Below are 17,309 nucleotides of genomic sequence, written 5' to 3'. Positions count from 1 at the left end.
AATGGAACAGCTGATAAAATAGGATTAATGGTGTAAATTATCATTTAACAACTTACCTGAACAGCATCTTCAGAATTTCCTAAGCATTTGTGTATGGCACCAAGAAGCAAATTCCTCAAACCAACAGCCGATGAATCATCAACATCCTGACAAGCTTAATGAAAAAATTCCAGTAAACAAACAAGATGGATTGAAATCCTTCCTTAGACAACAGTTGTGGTCTATGGTGACTTTTAGTCTGATGATTAAATTTAACCAGAAAAAGGAGATAGTAGCAACATGAATATAAATCAAAGTTAATTTGGTTTCTTTTAAATACAGCCCATTTTGTATAAACCTCATCAAGCAACCTGTCACTCATGAGAACAATTCCTAACAGGAATGAATGGGCTGACGCCAAAGGCAGTTGGTGATTCTTCTCAGAAGAGGAGGAGAATCCATTTCCCTACTGGTCTCTGGAATATCCACTAAAAGGTAAAGTTAAGAAACAATCACCTCCTCCTGGTTTTCTGAGAAACTGGGTTGTCCCAGATACTGAAAGAAAAATACATAGTCCAAGTTGCAAGAGCACAGGGCAAGCAGTTCAGACAAAGCTGGTTTGTTCTGAACTGAAGCGAAGCGACAGACGCAGAAAAATCTGTACTGGACTTAAAACCCAGACTAGGGTATTTTGGCATCACAATTCTCAATGCTGATGAGAGAATAAGGTTTATTTGCCAGACCTTAGCTGGTCCACAATCCAGGGACAGACCGTGCCTCGGCTGAGTAGTGCTCTCCTCCCAGAAAGAACTGAATCATGATGCACATAAATGTCTCTAGATGAATCAGGGTCCATTTTGATCAAGCTTATTAGCAACTGCTCTCTTAAATCAGGGCTGGTTCCATGAGGAGCCATTTGCACTTGTCTGCACCGTTGCCTCCAGAAAGGCCGAGGTACGGGGAGACCTGCAAGGCTTTTCATTCCTTCAGAAGGAGCTGAACTGCTGTGCCTGGAGCAGTAGAGCTCCTTTAACTTCACATTCTGCCTCATCTCATAAACCCTGACAGATTTTAACTAGTTCTGCATTCACGACACAGTTAATCCACAACCCAAACAATCCACCTATGAATAACTAGGAGTCGGCTGCGTGAAGTATTTGGACACTACACAATACACAAGGCTGTCAACTCTCCCCTGTATTGCAAGTCTCAAGTTACTTTGGCACTTTACTTACAGAGACACAAATGAATACAAATTAATTCCTTTATTTTTAAGTCCATTTCTAGCCCTGAGGAAAAGCCTGCAAACTCACTCCAGCAAATTACACTCCAATTATTCAAGAGAAGAGGAAGCACATAAAAAATAAATCACCTATCATCTCATCATTCTGAGATAAAGCGCAGCAATAACATTGTCACCATGCAGAAAAGCTTCAACCGGGTATTGCTGACGCAGACACATCTGTCAGCGTCATACTTTGCAAGAAGCGTAGAAGAGTTTTAATTGATACTGCTGTTTCACATTAAAACGTGCACCATCAGCTTGAAGCTTATACGAGGAAGATGTACACTGCTTCTGAGCGCGCGGGAGAGAAGCATATACTCTTTACAACCTCTAAAGCTGATTGTTCTGAAGGCCAATGACAGACAAAAAAATCCTGAAATTTAATTTTTATGTAAGTAAATCTAATTTTAAAGCCTTCGTCATTATTCTTTGAGACTAGAAAACTTGGGATCTGAATGTAACCCAATGCCTTCACACAATTTAAATGGACAAGTTATCTTAAACCAAAAACAGAACAAAACCCCAAAACTAGTCCTGACTCTCGACCTAAAAGACTGGTAGTTTTCTCGCTTAACATAAAAATCACGTACAATCCCCAAAAGGTCACAATTGCAGAAAAAAGGAAGTATCTCTGTGGCAGACGTTTTTTGTTTTATTTTCGAAATGAGCAGGTAATAACTTGAAACTGTTTGCAGAATGCAAACAAGACTGATGGCTGGATGGAGGGAGAAGTACTAAAAACTTCACGACAAACACTGTTACTGTAAGCTCCATGTGACAGATGTCCAAAGACATCTGGAGACTAAGAAAGAGGCAACCATAAAATGCCCCTTTCACCCCTAAGATGGCCCCAGCAGTCAAAATAAACAGAACCCTTACCCTGTCACAGATGACCTCAGAAGCTACATATTTCCTCTTAAAAGAAAACTGACATGCAGAAATGAATTGGTAGTTTTATTTTTTTTTATTTTGTAGCTAGGTTTAAATGAGTTAAATTTTGCTTAGTGACTTCGAAGAATAGCTATCACACTATTGTTTCATTTTAAACAATGGGCAAATAAAACTTATTAAAAAAACCCAAAACTATATGCAGCAAGGCAGTTAAACCTTTCCCAAAAACCTAAAAAATTGTAAAAATGAAGCATTAACCTGAATCATAATGGGTCATTAATCCATTGTTACTCAAACTGTTTTGCTATCTCACACACACACACATTTAAATTTTCACGATACAGCAATAGCTTACTCCATACAACAGAAGAAAATTATACACCTCATTTGAAAAAAGTAAATAAATAAATCAAGGAAACATATTATACCTTGGCTCATATGCTGTAAGTTCGAGAGGGAACAGTTTGGAAGGGCTTTCCATAAGTACAATACTTCAATGGATGCCAGGACACAGAGCTCTCTGGTCGGCATTTGTTTTCTAAATCTATCTGCCTGCAAAGTGGGGAGAAAGAAGAAAGGGAGATCTGCCATCCAGCCTTTTACAGGAAACATAATATTCACGAACAATATATCACAAACAGTAATTCTGTTTCATGAAAGCATCCAACAATTTTATGGAAATTAAAGTCGGTGGTAACTTAGCTTAAAGACTTTAAGACTAAGAAGCAAAATCTTTCAATAAATTTAAGGGCTTACATATTGAGCAAGATTAAAGCTTCCTTGTATGTGGCCCAGATTTGTTTTACTGTATTTCACAATCCCCAAGTACACACTGACTGGATGCTAAAATGGTAACATCTGCAAGATCATCAGTTGAGAGGTATTTCCTAGACAACTCCTAGGTTTCAAAAACAACTAAGGATTTGACAAACAAGACAAGATAAAAAGGAATAAGAAAAGCAAAGCTAGAAGGAAAATTACCAAAGCAACTACAGTATCATGTATTTTTATCTTTAATAATTACTTTAGTTGTAAAGTGAATAGCTAATTCACGTTTCTTTTGCTAGGTCCTTAAAATGCGTGACACTATTGTTTTTCCACCTGAATCCTTCCCACTAATTCTACAGAAGCAACGCAGGAGAAAACAGATACATCCTTCAAAAATAAATACTTGTAACGAATCCAACAGAATTACCAAGCGTAATTAATGTACTGAAACAAGTCAGCCTATGCTAAACCAAACCTTTTTCACTGAAAATTGTTCAATCTGATTGTTTTTTCTTTTGAAAAGCTTCTGAACTTCCTTGAACACATTCTGAGCACCATTGACATCACCAGTGGCTCCTTGACACACTGTAAGAACACAGAAACAAAAATGGGTTCGCACTACTACATTGACATAAAACTGGAAAAATTAAGATTAGATATCATACAGTCATAGGAAAACACACTCACTTCCTGAAAGGATCTAGACTGGGGATTTGACAAACATGCATATCCCAACACTCCCAAGTACTCTCTGTGATCATTAACAAATCAGTACTTCTTTTTCATACCTCTAAGGATTTCTTTATTAAATCTCTGCAGTACACTGTTATATGACCTGTCACTTCACTGACAATCATAACATCTACATCTAGAAGGAGAGGGAAAGGGGGGGTGCAGAGAAAGTACTCATGCAATGTGCGTGCATGCAAGTGTACATTATATAAACAAAGAAAATCATGCAAGTCAAGCCTGGCATAAAGCTGTGTAAGCAGCAGGGCAGTGTGGAAGGCACTATGTGCACCAGTAAGTTTCCCAAAACAAAACAGTGCCAAAACCTTATCATATCACTGATTTATCACTTATCCAACACACTGAATATACTCACCTGCTGTTAAATAAGCATAGTAGCACTGCGACCACCTGGATTCATTTTTAAGCCTTTCAAAGGACTCAAACGCATCTTTGAAATTCATCTCTATCATGCTGCACCAACCTAAAAACAAGACTAATTTAACTTCACAGAAAGCACAGTAATTCCGATTTGGTGTCAACGTCACCGAAACACACAGTCTGTTATGACAGCTGGAGCTAGTTTAACAATTATACCAATAACTGGAAAAGTTAAAATCTAAACGAATCAATGTCAGACACTTAAAGCCAAGCCTGGTTTAAATTTACTGGGAAATGTTGAATTATAAGGTTCCATACAAAACAATGAATCCACTTCAGAGTAACAACAAATCTACACAGACAGCAAAAACACTTTTTTTTTTTTAAAAATTTAAATGCTATAATTTGTAGGATGCTGAAACTTACAGAGCTACCACTTGCTCCCTTATTCTTCCCCACTGTGACAAGATGCCTTAACGAGACACATTTAAAGCTTGCAGCAACATATCTTCTCCACTCTAAAGACTTGTATGCACATTAAGAACATATAGCATATATTGCTACTGAGAGAAGGAAATGAACATGAAATATAGGTCCTGCAAACCGTGAAGCTTCACTGGACAATTAGGTTTTGGCACAGAAATGGTGATTCCACTGACAAATCAAAATGAATTCATTTCTCTTAAAATAATATTCTGTAGGTGAACAGTTTGCCCCTTGATTCTACTCTCTGATTTGGATCATCTCGTAATTGCACAAAACTTTAAAATTATGAAAAGGCGTTGAATTCTACTTGCCCAAACAAGACGACAGGTTTATTACCATTATCCATCCAAGACAAAGGCCAGTATTCTAAAACCTTTTTAAAATCCTAATAAAAATAATCCAGTTTGTTTATTGAAGTTACTATTCTAAACTTGAAAGTGAGCTATTTATAGTATAAACATATCCAACTTACCTATTTCATATAAGCAGACATGTTGAATCTCCCTTTGGTCTGTTGCAAGTTCCAAAGCAGTATGAAATGAGGTCAAGGCACTATTTATTTGACACTAACAAAAGTGAAAGAAGAAGAAAAAATTCAGATGTCTGAAATTTAAAATTTGTTAGATAATTTGATTTTGATAGAGAAAACTTTCAGATTTCTGTTAATAGGTATTTTAAAAATAGCTATATGGTCAAAAAAAAAAAAAAAAAAAAAAGAAGTGTCCGAGAAATTGCTGACTGGTTTGATTAGATGAGAGAGGCACAATATCCCATTGACAGGAAAACCTCAAAATTCATTTCAGACTCTAGATTATTTTAAATGAGCTAAAACCTACTACAGACCTAAGAGTTTGAAGAAGGGCTAATATTAATTCAATATACCAGCTCCACAATGCAATTCCTTTGGTCAGCTTCCCTCCTCCCAGCTCTCTCAAAGTGATCAACCTGATCACTTTTGAACGGAAGTATGGACAAATTATGACAAAGCCCTTATTTACAATGACAATCAAGCATCTTAAAGAGGTTCCATAGTGAACAGATTTTTCCATCTTCTTCATATTCATGATATGAAACATAATACAAAAGCCAAGTTATAAGAGACAAGTAAGAATCACTAATACAGAGCAACTCAAGATTTAGATTTAAATGAAACTTTAGACAAGAACGCAAAGCATTTTGCTTGCAAGGTACTAACGATCAGTTCCACCATGTGCAACAGTGAATATTAAAACATACAGTACGGAACTTGCACTCCAAAAGTCATATAAAAAGAGAAATGTAGGAAACTGAAGAGTTAAAAAAGGGTGGAGGGGGATAGTAGGAGGAGTTTAATAATGTAATAACAATCACCAGTAACTTAGAGCCAGTTCAGATCATCTCTCAACCTTAACAATCAGTGGCTGTAGTCCTTCTATTTGCTATTAAGTCCGAAATCCCTTGGTTTTATGCATTAAGTTTTTGAATAATCTCGTTTCTACTCTTATTAGTCATTCCACCTTTAAAAATCATGTATTTTTAGCAACTGCCCATGAAGTTTAGCTTTCTGCACAATAAGGGTATCTTTAATGTTTAATTTTATTTATTTCGAACTATTTCACCTTTTTCCACATCCCTCAGTAACCACTTCAAGCAACAGTTAATAGAGAATTCGTAAATGCTGCATGACATGGAGGCCTATCAGATAAAAAAAAAACCCATTTTGATAAAATCATTAGTTACTAACTGCTTAGCAAGAAGAGGCTGACAGTTTTGTAAGAACCAGAACGATAGTTCTGAATACCATAATTCCTAGTTTTCCCAATCTAGAATGGGACTTCTCCATAACAATCATAAAGGGGGGGGGATGCAAATCAACATTTTATTAGTTTTATACACAGACACACTATATATCCCATTATAGCCTATACCTGCTTTAATAGTGTTCCTACATTTATTCTCACATACAATTATAGTAATTTATACAGAAGAATCTCTAAGCTACTCTCTGCTGGCTAACCATGTAAGTGAAAGAAACCCTTGAAAAAGCAAGCCTGTCATCTACGCAAGCATTAACAGAATTCAAAAACTTCTGCAAAAATCTGCAGCGTTGTATCGTAACACCACACACATACACAGAGCTCTAAAGTGATTTTATTAGATTTTCTTTTTTGTCTCATCAGGGAAAACTGTTTTAGTTGCTAAAGAACAATCTAACCGTAAGCCATATATATCGTATCAAGGCAGTACAACTAACTGCCAGCAAAGGGATCCACAGCTGTACCAACATAAACACCATACACCTAGAAAATAAAACAGTGATTAGACTAAGATGCTTGTTGGCGTGACAGAAGAATGCGCTACACAGAAAGACAGGTGAGTTATATTTGCCCTCAAAGCTTCCAGGGAGCCGGAGCAATGTACACCCTTGTTTACTTTTGTAGCAACACATTCTCTCCACTACACATTACTCCAGTGATGCTGCATCTCTCCAACATGACTTCCTGGAAAATAAGTATTAGGCACGTAGTCTCACAGAAAAAATACAATAAAATAAAAAAAAAATAAAATAGGCTTAAAACTTTATTTTTGTGCTAAGAAGTTTAGAAGTTCAGTAAATCTATGTTTTGAATGCTTCTAAGGAAAATGCAAAAAAACCCACAACTAAATATTTAGTCCTCTGTGAAGATATTTCATCTTCTAAAAACGTAAAAAACCTAAACATTTGAAAATATAAATCACTTATTTGCAGGGCATGTTATTTCACACAATGACCAATGGCAATTACATTACTGTCTGCAATGCCATACACCAGCCAGGGGCAGCACACAAAATACTGACCACCTGGTAATACACAAGTCCAGTTAGTTGAAGACTCAATCCTCTATAATCCATTTCTCTAACTGTCCTGATCTCTCAAGTGTTTTGACATCTGCCTAAGTTTTCCTTAAGCATCAAGCTCAGTAAGTATGTTTCAGAGACATTCCTTAATTATTAAAAGTTTCAGTCATCTCCGGGGATTGTGACAACACGCTGGAATATGAATTTCTACTCTTGGTGTTAATTCTTAAAATAAATGAATTACTATCCATTTATTGTTTCAGAGAATAAACAGAAAGAATTATAAAGTCCCAAGGGTCTGCAAGCATAACATCATGGCTGACACCTGAAATTGATATTCTTGAGACTTAATATATTTATATACACACACTTGGAATTCCTTCAACAGGCATCACTCATACTTCTCTTGGACGTAATACAAAGAGAAAAAAAGATTAATCCATAAAATATGTAACATGCAGAAATACATAGCCATAAAGAGGATTATTAAAGCTAATGTGAAAACCATAAACTTATGTTTCTTGACTTTAGATTAAAACAAAAAACACCCCAAACCACCAATAAGAATCTACAGAGCTTACTGGGCCAAGGCAGCTTCCCAAGCTGATACATTTCCCCCAAGAGTTGTTCTGAAATCTCAGTACACTTTCCCTCTCTACTCTCGATGAGCACTATGAATTTGTAAAGCTTTTAAGAAGTCATGCTCATAATTAAGGGGAAACCAGCAAACAATATCTGAAGGGGACAACTTACACTGGGGGACACTACATGGAAATTTCAAAGCCTGTATTTTCTATTCCTTCACACCTCCCCATTTTTCCCTAGACATGCCACAAAATCAAAATAGAGTAAAACTGGGATTCTGTATTTTATAATCCAGAACAAATAAGCAGAGAGGCCAGCATAATTCCTGAAACTAAACATTGATATTACACAAGCTCCGAAAATTTCTCTACTACATCATTGTGACTTTATTTCAGACAATTAATTTAAGACTTTTCAATGCTTATTATTACTCTTGCCCTCAGTCTACTTTTCTGTGCCACAGCCTCCCACCCGTAAGTAAGAATGATGCCACTGATACCGACATGTCTGCAGAAGGTAACTAAAAAAGCAAGAGTGCTTGCCAGCAATATATTTAAGCCCACAATACCACTGCACATTTTCACTAGCCTGCACATCAAACACAATGTAGCACACCTGAAGGTACCGCTGCTGTTTTTCCTGTCAGCCGGAGTATTTGGTACTTTTTCTTTCAGACTTTTAACATGCACCTATGCCAACTGAACTCTATAGATCGAACCTCAGAACCTGAGGGTTTTTTTGTCCCGGCCCCAGAGATTTCTTGTTGTTTATATATACACAGCAGGAGTCTGTTCCCAATCAGAGAGAAGCAACCTTGCCCAGTTCACAATTTTGTCAAACACCTAAATTTTGCTTTCATTCCCTTACTGCTCTCCACATGAAGCTATCGATCTATTTAACTATTTCTGAGTGGGGTGACTTGTACTATTTAAAAAAGCAGATGGAGATTTTAGAAAAGTGTTGCAAATTAGGCAAAGAAAAAAAACAACCAGAAAGCAAAACTGAAAGCTAAAAAGCAGAAATACTTAAGATTCAGAACACAACCTCTTACTCCGCTTTCTCCCATGCTACCACCATGCCCATCTTTCACTACTGGCCACAATACCACACTTGAATAGTCTAAGTCACAGTTTTAAAAGTAAATTGGTATTTATTGACATAATTATAATATTAGACAAGAGACATTTAGCAAATGGATGGCAATATTTTTATTTTCACAGTAATAAGAAAGGCCCAAGGGTACAGACAGAAAGTCTGTATTTCAGACTAGTGGGTTTCAGCAGCTAATATACTCATTAGATTTTTAAGTACCCTTTAGGCACAAGTATAAAACGTTATTCTCACTTGGTTTTAGTAGCTTAAGCTTACATGAAACATCATTATCAGCTTTAGTGGAAAGTATTTCAAAGATAGACACAGTTGAACATTCACAAAGAAATACTTGTGAGGCTGGAATACATACCGTACAATCATATGTCAAGCACAACAATAGTTATGCCCATAAAAACAGCCTATGTGAGTTATGTAAAAGTCGGGAAAAATGCTACTTCTAATACACAGACTCTTAACCTACTCTTTGAAAAAGAGACAGCCTACCAGCGCAACCTTTAATTTTCTGGTGCACTTTCATTCCAGCCTTCCCAGATCATCCTCCTCTCCTTTCCCTCAACTGATTCATTTCAGTAGCCTCCAAACGCTTTCAGACTTCATTTCTCAAAAACATGAATCTGGGAAAAAAAGTTGAAAGATAATTTGGTCCACCTTTATAGTACCTATAGGGCTACTTCATAGAAAACCAAAGTCTGTTAAGGCTTTTACTGACTAGTATTCCTATATGCTTTCTGGAGCACGAAGCATTATACAGTGACATGCTCTTCAGCCCTGTCCCTGTGAAATCTTCCTTCCTCCTCAACTCCCTTCCTTGGCAGTTTTCTCCTTTGTCAGATTTGTGTCTCACTGTCCAGTCTTGCACTACTGCTTCTGCCTTTAGATTGGCTTCCACGCTTCCAGGTGCCTGTGGCTGAACTGTGCTCTTTACTGTTTCTTTTTTCCATAGAAAAGAAAAAACACACATACACACGTGCAGATATAGCTGCATGTGTATGTATATATGTTGCATACATACACACACTTACTAATAGAAGCTGAATATACCATCAGCTGAAAGTTACACAAAATATATGTGTCTGTAGGATCAAAAGCTATAAAAAAAAGCCCCGATAGACTGAGTGCTAGTAGGCTCTAATACAAAGCCTACAGTGACCATTATTGATTCTTATTTCCAGAACACACAAAAACCCTTCTGTGTAACAACATATAAGCTGCCTTTCATCTGTGTACAATTAAATTTTATCACCGATAAAATTTTAAATAAAAAATTACAGATATTAAAGACTATAAAATATACAACCTTCAGCTCAAGGTATACTTTAAGTGCTTACAGGTTAAAGACCAATCTCAGTAAGCCATTTCAAAGTAATACTCCCATGCCTGGCAGAAAAAATTTAAACCTACCTGCATATTAACAATTTCAAGGAAGGCCATACAAGCACTTCATAGGTTTTGCAGGAGCTCGACTCAGGCCTCTCAGAGATGAGGTGGAAATTATTAGTCAGCATATTAGTTTGTAATCTAAGAGTGTACATGCACTTCTGGTTCAGAATGTTCAATAAGGCCAATGCCCAGATTTGGGACATGTGTAACTACAAGTGTATTGTGCAGAAACCCAGCGCAGCTCCCCATGCCATTGCCACCAGTCACACATCTACCTCCACTATTATGTCAACAACATTTGAGCAAATTAAACTTGCAAATTCCTAACATAGTCTACAAAAGAGCATGAGCCGTTTAACCAAAACATTTAGCCACAGCAAAGCCTCAATGTTACAGTACCACTTAGAACAAAGGAATGACAGGGGAACAAAAAAACCAAAAAACAAACGACAACCAAAAAAACCCCCCACCAACCCAAAAAAAAAACCCCAACCAACAAAACAAACCAAACAAAAAAAAGGGGTTCCAGAATGGAAAAGCTCTCATGCAAATACGTGAATAGGGACATTTCATTCCTGTTAGCGACCAATAAGCTTTCTGCTGAATCAGAGTATGGCTACATAGCCTAATGCATGGCATTCTGCCAGCCTCGGCTAACTAGCTTCATGAGTAAGGCCACATAGTCTCTGGCACAAACTATTTTGCTTGGAGCTAAACTTCAATGTCTATATACAGCATCATTTAATGCACAAATACTCCAAGGTAACAGCTAAAGACCTCCGCTTTGAAACATAACAGTACTCCAGGAATAGACTGACTATACAAAATTTGACACTCATCCCAAATCTGTCCTCTGTATTTCCACATAGAAACATATACTCAATTTATTGACAGCTATGTTTCCAATTTTGCCCTAGCTTGTCCTGAAAGTCAGAATACTCATGTAATAGTTGAATTTTTTCCTCATGACATTAAACATGAAAAAAGTTCCAAATACCAGTCATATTCCGGCAATCAACATATATACATTCTTTAACTGCACTTGTGTTCATTTAGTAGCTATTCCTAACAAATTTGGTTTTTACCACATGAATGGAAGACTCATATAATTGAACAAAGACCAATAAAATCTTTCCCACTCAGAGAACAGCAATACTTCCCAAAGACTTCCCAACCTTGCCTGCCAAAGTGCAATTCCCCAAACGCACCTTCGTTTTCAGAAAGACGGCAAAAGAAGAAAAACAATATTCAAAGCCCATGCAAGAATATGTCTGCAAAATCTGACAGGCCACAGAAGCGTGCCCCCCGCTGTTCTGCTACTGTTGCTACCTCCCTCAAAATATTAAGTTGTATTTGAGAGAGTTAACTGCAGAAACCTTAGCAAAGAAATGACCATCAATGTTAAGATCTGGATTAGCTCTTGTAATTGCCATGTTGAGATGAAGGGTTTAAACATTCTGGTTTTGTGCTTTTGCGTTGAGTTTTCTTGTTAATGTAATTGCTCTGGAAATACTCTGGTCTGATAAGAGCAGCAGCCAAGAGCTGAGCAGTTTGAAGTACCCATCACCATCCTGTATTATCACAGATTCTTGAAGAGTAGCTCAGCCAAAAAACATGAGGCTGCTGCAGTGTTTGAGTAATACTCTGCAATAGCATTCACAAACACATTTTTGGTGAATACATTTCTGCTTGGGTCACAGCTCACTCTTGGTAACAGAAAACATCCTGGTCTGACCTCTTAAAAGCAAAAGCAGTTATTTCAGGAAAATTATTGCAGAGAATTAGCTGTATGTGAACAATGCATTAAATGAAAAGGGGAAGATAAATGCTATGTACTCAGCAGATAATACTCAGATTTTAGCTTGACAAGCAAAACTGAAATAGCTATTTATACCACAAGAAACTCATGAGTGACCAAAAGCACTTCCTTTTAGCATAGAGCTCCAAATGTATCAAGTAGCTGAAAAAGAATTTCAAAGTGCCATTAATTCAGATAGAAGTAGTGGAAGAGCAGGTTTGGCACGTGAACTGGAAACTAGGAAGGAGTTAATCCTTTATTCTTACTTATCTTTCCATGTACCTGTATCTTTAGGCACAATTTGCTGAAGCTCACACAGTTCATTCACATCAGAAAAACATAAAATAAGGAAGGAGGGGGGGTTGGGGAGAAATCAGTCAAAAGGAAGAAAACATGCAGTACCTCTAATCGCTGTATCCTTCCCTTGAAGAACATGAACAGAGAGGAATTCGGATAGGCAGATTCTTTTTTTGCAAGAATTTCTTTTGCCTCTTTCAACCCTGCCTTGTTATCACTGCCATCAAGGGCAAAAAAGGGACGAACAACTGTGTGGTACCACAACAGAGCTAATCTGAAAGAAACATAAGAGTACAAAGGATTACAGCTCGTAAACAGAAATTTAAGGATAAGGTTCTACACAGGCAAATTTTTAATACGATTCTGAAAGACAAAGAAAGATATGAATCTTTTCTTATACAACCTGGCTTTGAAACTAACACAATACTACTGCCATACATGAATGTACTCCTAAACTGCACCTGAGCATACAATTCCATACACACTACCCAGAGGCAAAGTAACAAATCAAGTTCATAGCATCAAAGCAGTTGAGCCTTTAGAACTCTGTAGATTTTAAAAAAGAAAAAACCCACAGGAAAACTTTGAAAACAAAATGTTTTTTACAGGGGAATAAACAAACAAAACCAACAACAAAACTAAACATACATCAGCAGACACACTTGAAATCAATGTCAAATACATCCGGTGTTTGGAAGGGCAGACATCTACATGACCTATATCGCTGTTGGAAACAAGGGCAGAGCACAAAGATTTCGAAGACCATCTGAAGGAGGAAACATCCCCAAAATACCACTTTTCTTCCCCAGAAAGGAGAAAGAATAAACAGGAACATCTAATCTTAAACTCTCTTAACCAATCAAAAATACAATTATTCTCCTCAAGCAGAAGACACTTTAGCTCTGCTGCCAATGTTTCAAAAGTGACATCTGATAGTACCTGCAGTAGGTCCAATAACAGAAGTATTAATTTGGAGATAATGGAATAACAAACCCATTTACGAGGGCAGTTTAAATTAGGTCTGGCTAACACTTCACCCGATAAAAAGACCTGAATGCAGTATGAAGGCTAGGGAAAAAAAGAGTACACAAAAAATACTCCTCTAAAAAGACTGTAAGGGAACATCCCATTTTACTCAGATGCTAAAATCAAAAATAAACTGGAAAAGATCTTTGGCTAATAGTAAGATAAATAGCTAAGTGAGATCAGTGACTCATAGCAAATAGTATACTCTCCACAGGGGAGAATATAACTCAGGTAAATTTACTCAGCCTTCAGGGGGTGCTTTTATTTACTCTGATGGCGTATAAATTACTAGACATTAGAATAGCAGCTACTGAAGAATACAGCAAAATACTGACACAAACCCCAAATACATGTAAATACCTAACAGCAGAGAGATCTCATACACTAGTAAGTGATGATTTACTAAACCATGGCATGTTAAACAACAAACTACAAGTTTATTTTACCTGCTGTTGTTTCCTTTAAAGCAACATGACTTTTTGCTTTTGACTTTTTTCCAGTTACTTACTTTTAGTACTAAGTTATCTACCAAAGCATTTCAATATAGCTACTCACGTAGCTAAAGGGGCCTTCATGTCCTTACTTTCACTTGCATACATCAGTGAAGAAAGCCCCTGTAGGCGGTCTCCAGGAAAACCCAGCAGGTTGATGATTTTGAGCAGGTTTGGGGGCACCATGGATATGCAAAGATGAAAAAGTCCATATCCAAAGCTAACAGCACCTTTCAGTCTGTTTAGCGAATCCTCCGTTACACCTTCTGCAGCAATATGATTATCATTTGCAGCATCAGAAGTCAAGGATTCCTGAGTTGTTTTCTTCTGATATATTTCCTGAAGTGTATTAATGTCCGTATAGCACTTATTGTAAATTTTCCAGGCTTTTCGGAGTATCCACCCACCTTTTATGTATGCTAAAAATCAAGGAAAAACGTATTTCAAGGACATATTTCAGAAGTGAAACACAGTAAGCAGAGAATGTATTTTCACAAATCCTAGGATGCTCTCTCTATTTGCATTAACTTCTCGTATAAAGGATTTTGTAATAGCTGTTGCCCTCTCAAAGAAGTCTTTCACACTGGGCACTAAAAATTTAAGTGCTTTTCAACCAGAGACTTTTAAAAGAGCATGCAATACAAAGGGACTTCCCTTCAGCTATGTAGCAACACAACTGTCAGAAAGAAACAGAGAAATTGCAGAACTCAGTGCTGGATTCTGCTCCACTATAGAGTGGAAGAGATGAAACGGCTGCCTCGCAAAAAGACAGAATCAAAACTCAAAGAAGAGATTACCCCTCTTAAGTCCAAATGATCTTAAAATACAGCTGATGGGAAAATACGAAGAAAACCCCTTCCTTTGGGTTAGAGAATAAGATTTTTCACACCATCATTTCCCTGCCCCTCATATGAGCACAGCACCTTATAATTAGGGAAAAAAAATCCTAGGGGAAAAAAAAAAAAGCCTAAGTTTTATGGTTCTAAAATATTTTTCAGTTGCCTAACTTTCTCAATTTTAAATGCAAGCTGAGTACCTAAATTTCCCTTAAAAATCTGGTCTTGAGCATTCTCAGTTGAGAGGATTCTCAGTCTCATTACACTCTTTACAGGAGGGTAAAGAAATGCATGACACCAAAAGATGAAGATGTCCAATTTGCTGCCTACTTACACAGCATTTGTCTTGGTTATAGTACATCTTTGGATAATGATAAGTGGTAAACAGAAAAAAAAAAACCAAAACGCACAGAATATACTTGTACATGTTAATTGTAAAGGCAGACATCAGCATTTTGTCTGTGATGGAGCCCTGAGAGTTAGGAACTGCAGTGACAAAGGATTTAACTAAAAACGAGAGAAAATAAAAGCATGGCTATAGCAACAGTGTTCTAAACAGATACCACCAAATTTGCAGAGATTGGTGTTCTAACTGATGCCAGAATTAGATCATAACAGGTGGGGTGTGTCAAAGAAAATGAAAACACTATTCATACCAAACCACCAAGAAGGGATGAAGCTAATTTGATAGTCATAAGAAATCTCACTGAGAAAGACTGCAAAATTTGTATTCTCAGTTGTGACAGAAGGATTCTGTCAAAATGAGCTTAAAGTATTAAAAAAATTAATCCTCTATCTTGATTTCCATATTAAAGTGCTATAATAAAAAATGTAAGCCCCTGCCATGACTCAGCTGCCTTACAAGACCAACATTACTTCAATTCTAAGCAATTAGGTCACTTTTTGGCTGCACAGTATATTTTAAAAGTTATGTGGTTCACCACAAGATGAATGCTCATAGAACTATGCATAGCAATGCGGCAGACAAATAATAAGGAAAAACCCACATTTTACTTGTCCTACGGATAATGTTTCTGCTAATAGGTAACTACTGTGTTCTGATGCATGCACCAAATAGAAAGGGTATGATGTGGAAAAAAAAGTAGTTTTAGGTTTTACTTCCATCAGTGTGCTGTCATTAACAGTTCACTTACTGTTAATAGACACACAGCACAATCTCAGCACAATCCTAATAGAGTTGATATAGTACGATGTAACAATCTCACATATTAAAATAATGAATTTATGACTTTTTAAACATAAAAATTAAATCAAGCCCAATCACTGAGCTGATTTTCCACCATGAACTTCTGAAAGTAGCCAGACCCATGACAGCAGTGGTAAATATCAAGAAAAGTTAGTTCAATATTGCTGTGGGAAGCTAATGTAAGTTGCTGTGTTACTAACTTTTATGATGCAACTATTTGTAATACATCCACAAGGGTGGAAGAGAAAATCTAAAATGTGCTAGGCATTTGAGAAAGCAGCTTGCATGTCATCATATGCTTCTTGTCAAACTGTCTCAGGAAGGAAAACAGAAGAAATTTTTCACCCATCCACTGATCAGAAATATTTGTCTGCCTCTGAAGAAAGCTTTTTTTTCTTTTTTCAGTTGCACTCATTTCAATAATCTGGTTGCTACTTCTGTACAGAAGCATGATAAAAACAAGACATTTATTCATAATCAGAAAGATAACACACTCAAAAAAAATGAAATAATGGATCCAACAGTTCAGCAATGGCAGTAACTAGGAATCACTGAGGTGGCATTTAACTGCTTGAAATTTTAACTAAAGATTTTAGGTATATTTTTTACTCAATAGAGTAACCCAAATATGCTGCATGTTCTGCAGTACTCTGCTACCCACTTCAGTTCTCTGAGCAGCAGACAAGAGGGAAAGGGAACAGACACCACCACCCTCAGCTACAGCATCCAACCCAGTTATGCAGCTGCAGAATACATACTGAAATAAGAAAAAAAGCTTCAGAAGGAGGAAAAAAAAACCCTCACAAATGAAAATGCAGAACTGCATCAAAAATACTAAGAAAACTTTTCTGCAGCATTACACACGTAGACAGAAATACCCTCTAAACTTCTGCTAGCTAGAACCAAACACATTCTTGATGTCATGGCTTGGAAGCAAACAAGTCTGCATATCACAGAAAAAATTATGTCCTTGACTGAAGATCTTAGTGTTATTTTAAATAATCTGAATGTTATTTCCCCAATTCCTTTCAGCTGACCAGCAGGGTTTTCACTGACAATCTGGTGTGACTGTCATTTCTTGGTCTTCATTGATTTGGTAAGAACCTGGGAATGTGCTCACTTTCTATATGACCTTGACCATTTTCTATAAACTCATGGTTGAAGGCATTTTTTGAGATTACGCAACAGATCCAGGAATGCAAGCGAACTTTAGAAACAGCTTTGCAGATGAGACAACGAG

At 36.9% G+C, this 17,309-nt stretch overlaps 1 protein-coding gene across 1 annotated transcript in view; it reads right to left on the bottom strand.

Moving 5' to 3' along the window:
* The window catches only part of TTC39C (tetratricopeptide repeat domain 39C), a 39,840-nt gene that overhangs the window by 7,296 nt on the left and 15,235 nt on the right, over nucleotides 1-17,309 (bottom strand). The window contains exons 5-11 of the mRNA XM_063326726.1: nucleotides 14,091-14,445; nucleotides 12,615-12,783; nucleotides 4,992-5,085; nucleotides 4,029-4,136; nucleotides 3,399-3,508; nucleotides 2,584-2,707; nucleotides 57-154 (exon numbers count right to left, since the gene is read on the bottom strand). Coding sequence (XP_063182796.1) covers nucleotides 57-154; nucleotides 2,584-2,707; nucleotides 3,399-3,508; nucleotides 4,029-4,136; nucleotides 4,992-5,085; nucleotides 12,615-12,783; nucleotides 14,091-14,445 — 1,058 coding nt within the window. The remainder of the gene's footprint in view (nucleotides 1-56; nucleotides 155-2,583; nucleotides 2,708-3,398; nucleotides 3,509-4,028; nucleotides 4,137-4,991; nucleotides 5,086-12,614; nucleotides 12,784-14,090; nucleotides 14,446-17,309) is intronic.

This window comes from Chroicocephalus ridibundus, chromosome 2, assembly GCF_963924245.1.
Source record: "Chroicocephalus ridibundus chromosome 2, bChrRid1.1, whole genome shotgun sequence".
Classification (NCBI taxonomy): domain Eukaryota; kingdom Metazoa; phylum Chordata; class Aves; order Charadriiformes; family Laridae; genus Chroicocephalus; species Chroicocephalus ridibundus.
The sequence above is the reverse complement of the archived record's forward strand: the minus strand, read 5'-3'. Positions and strand labels throughout refer to the sequence as shown.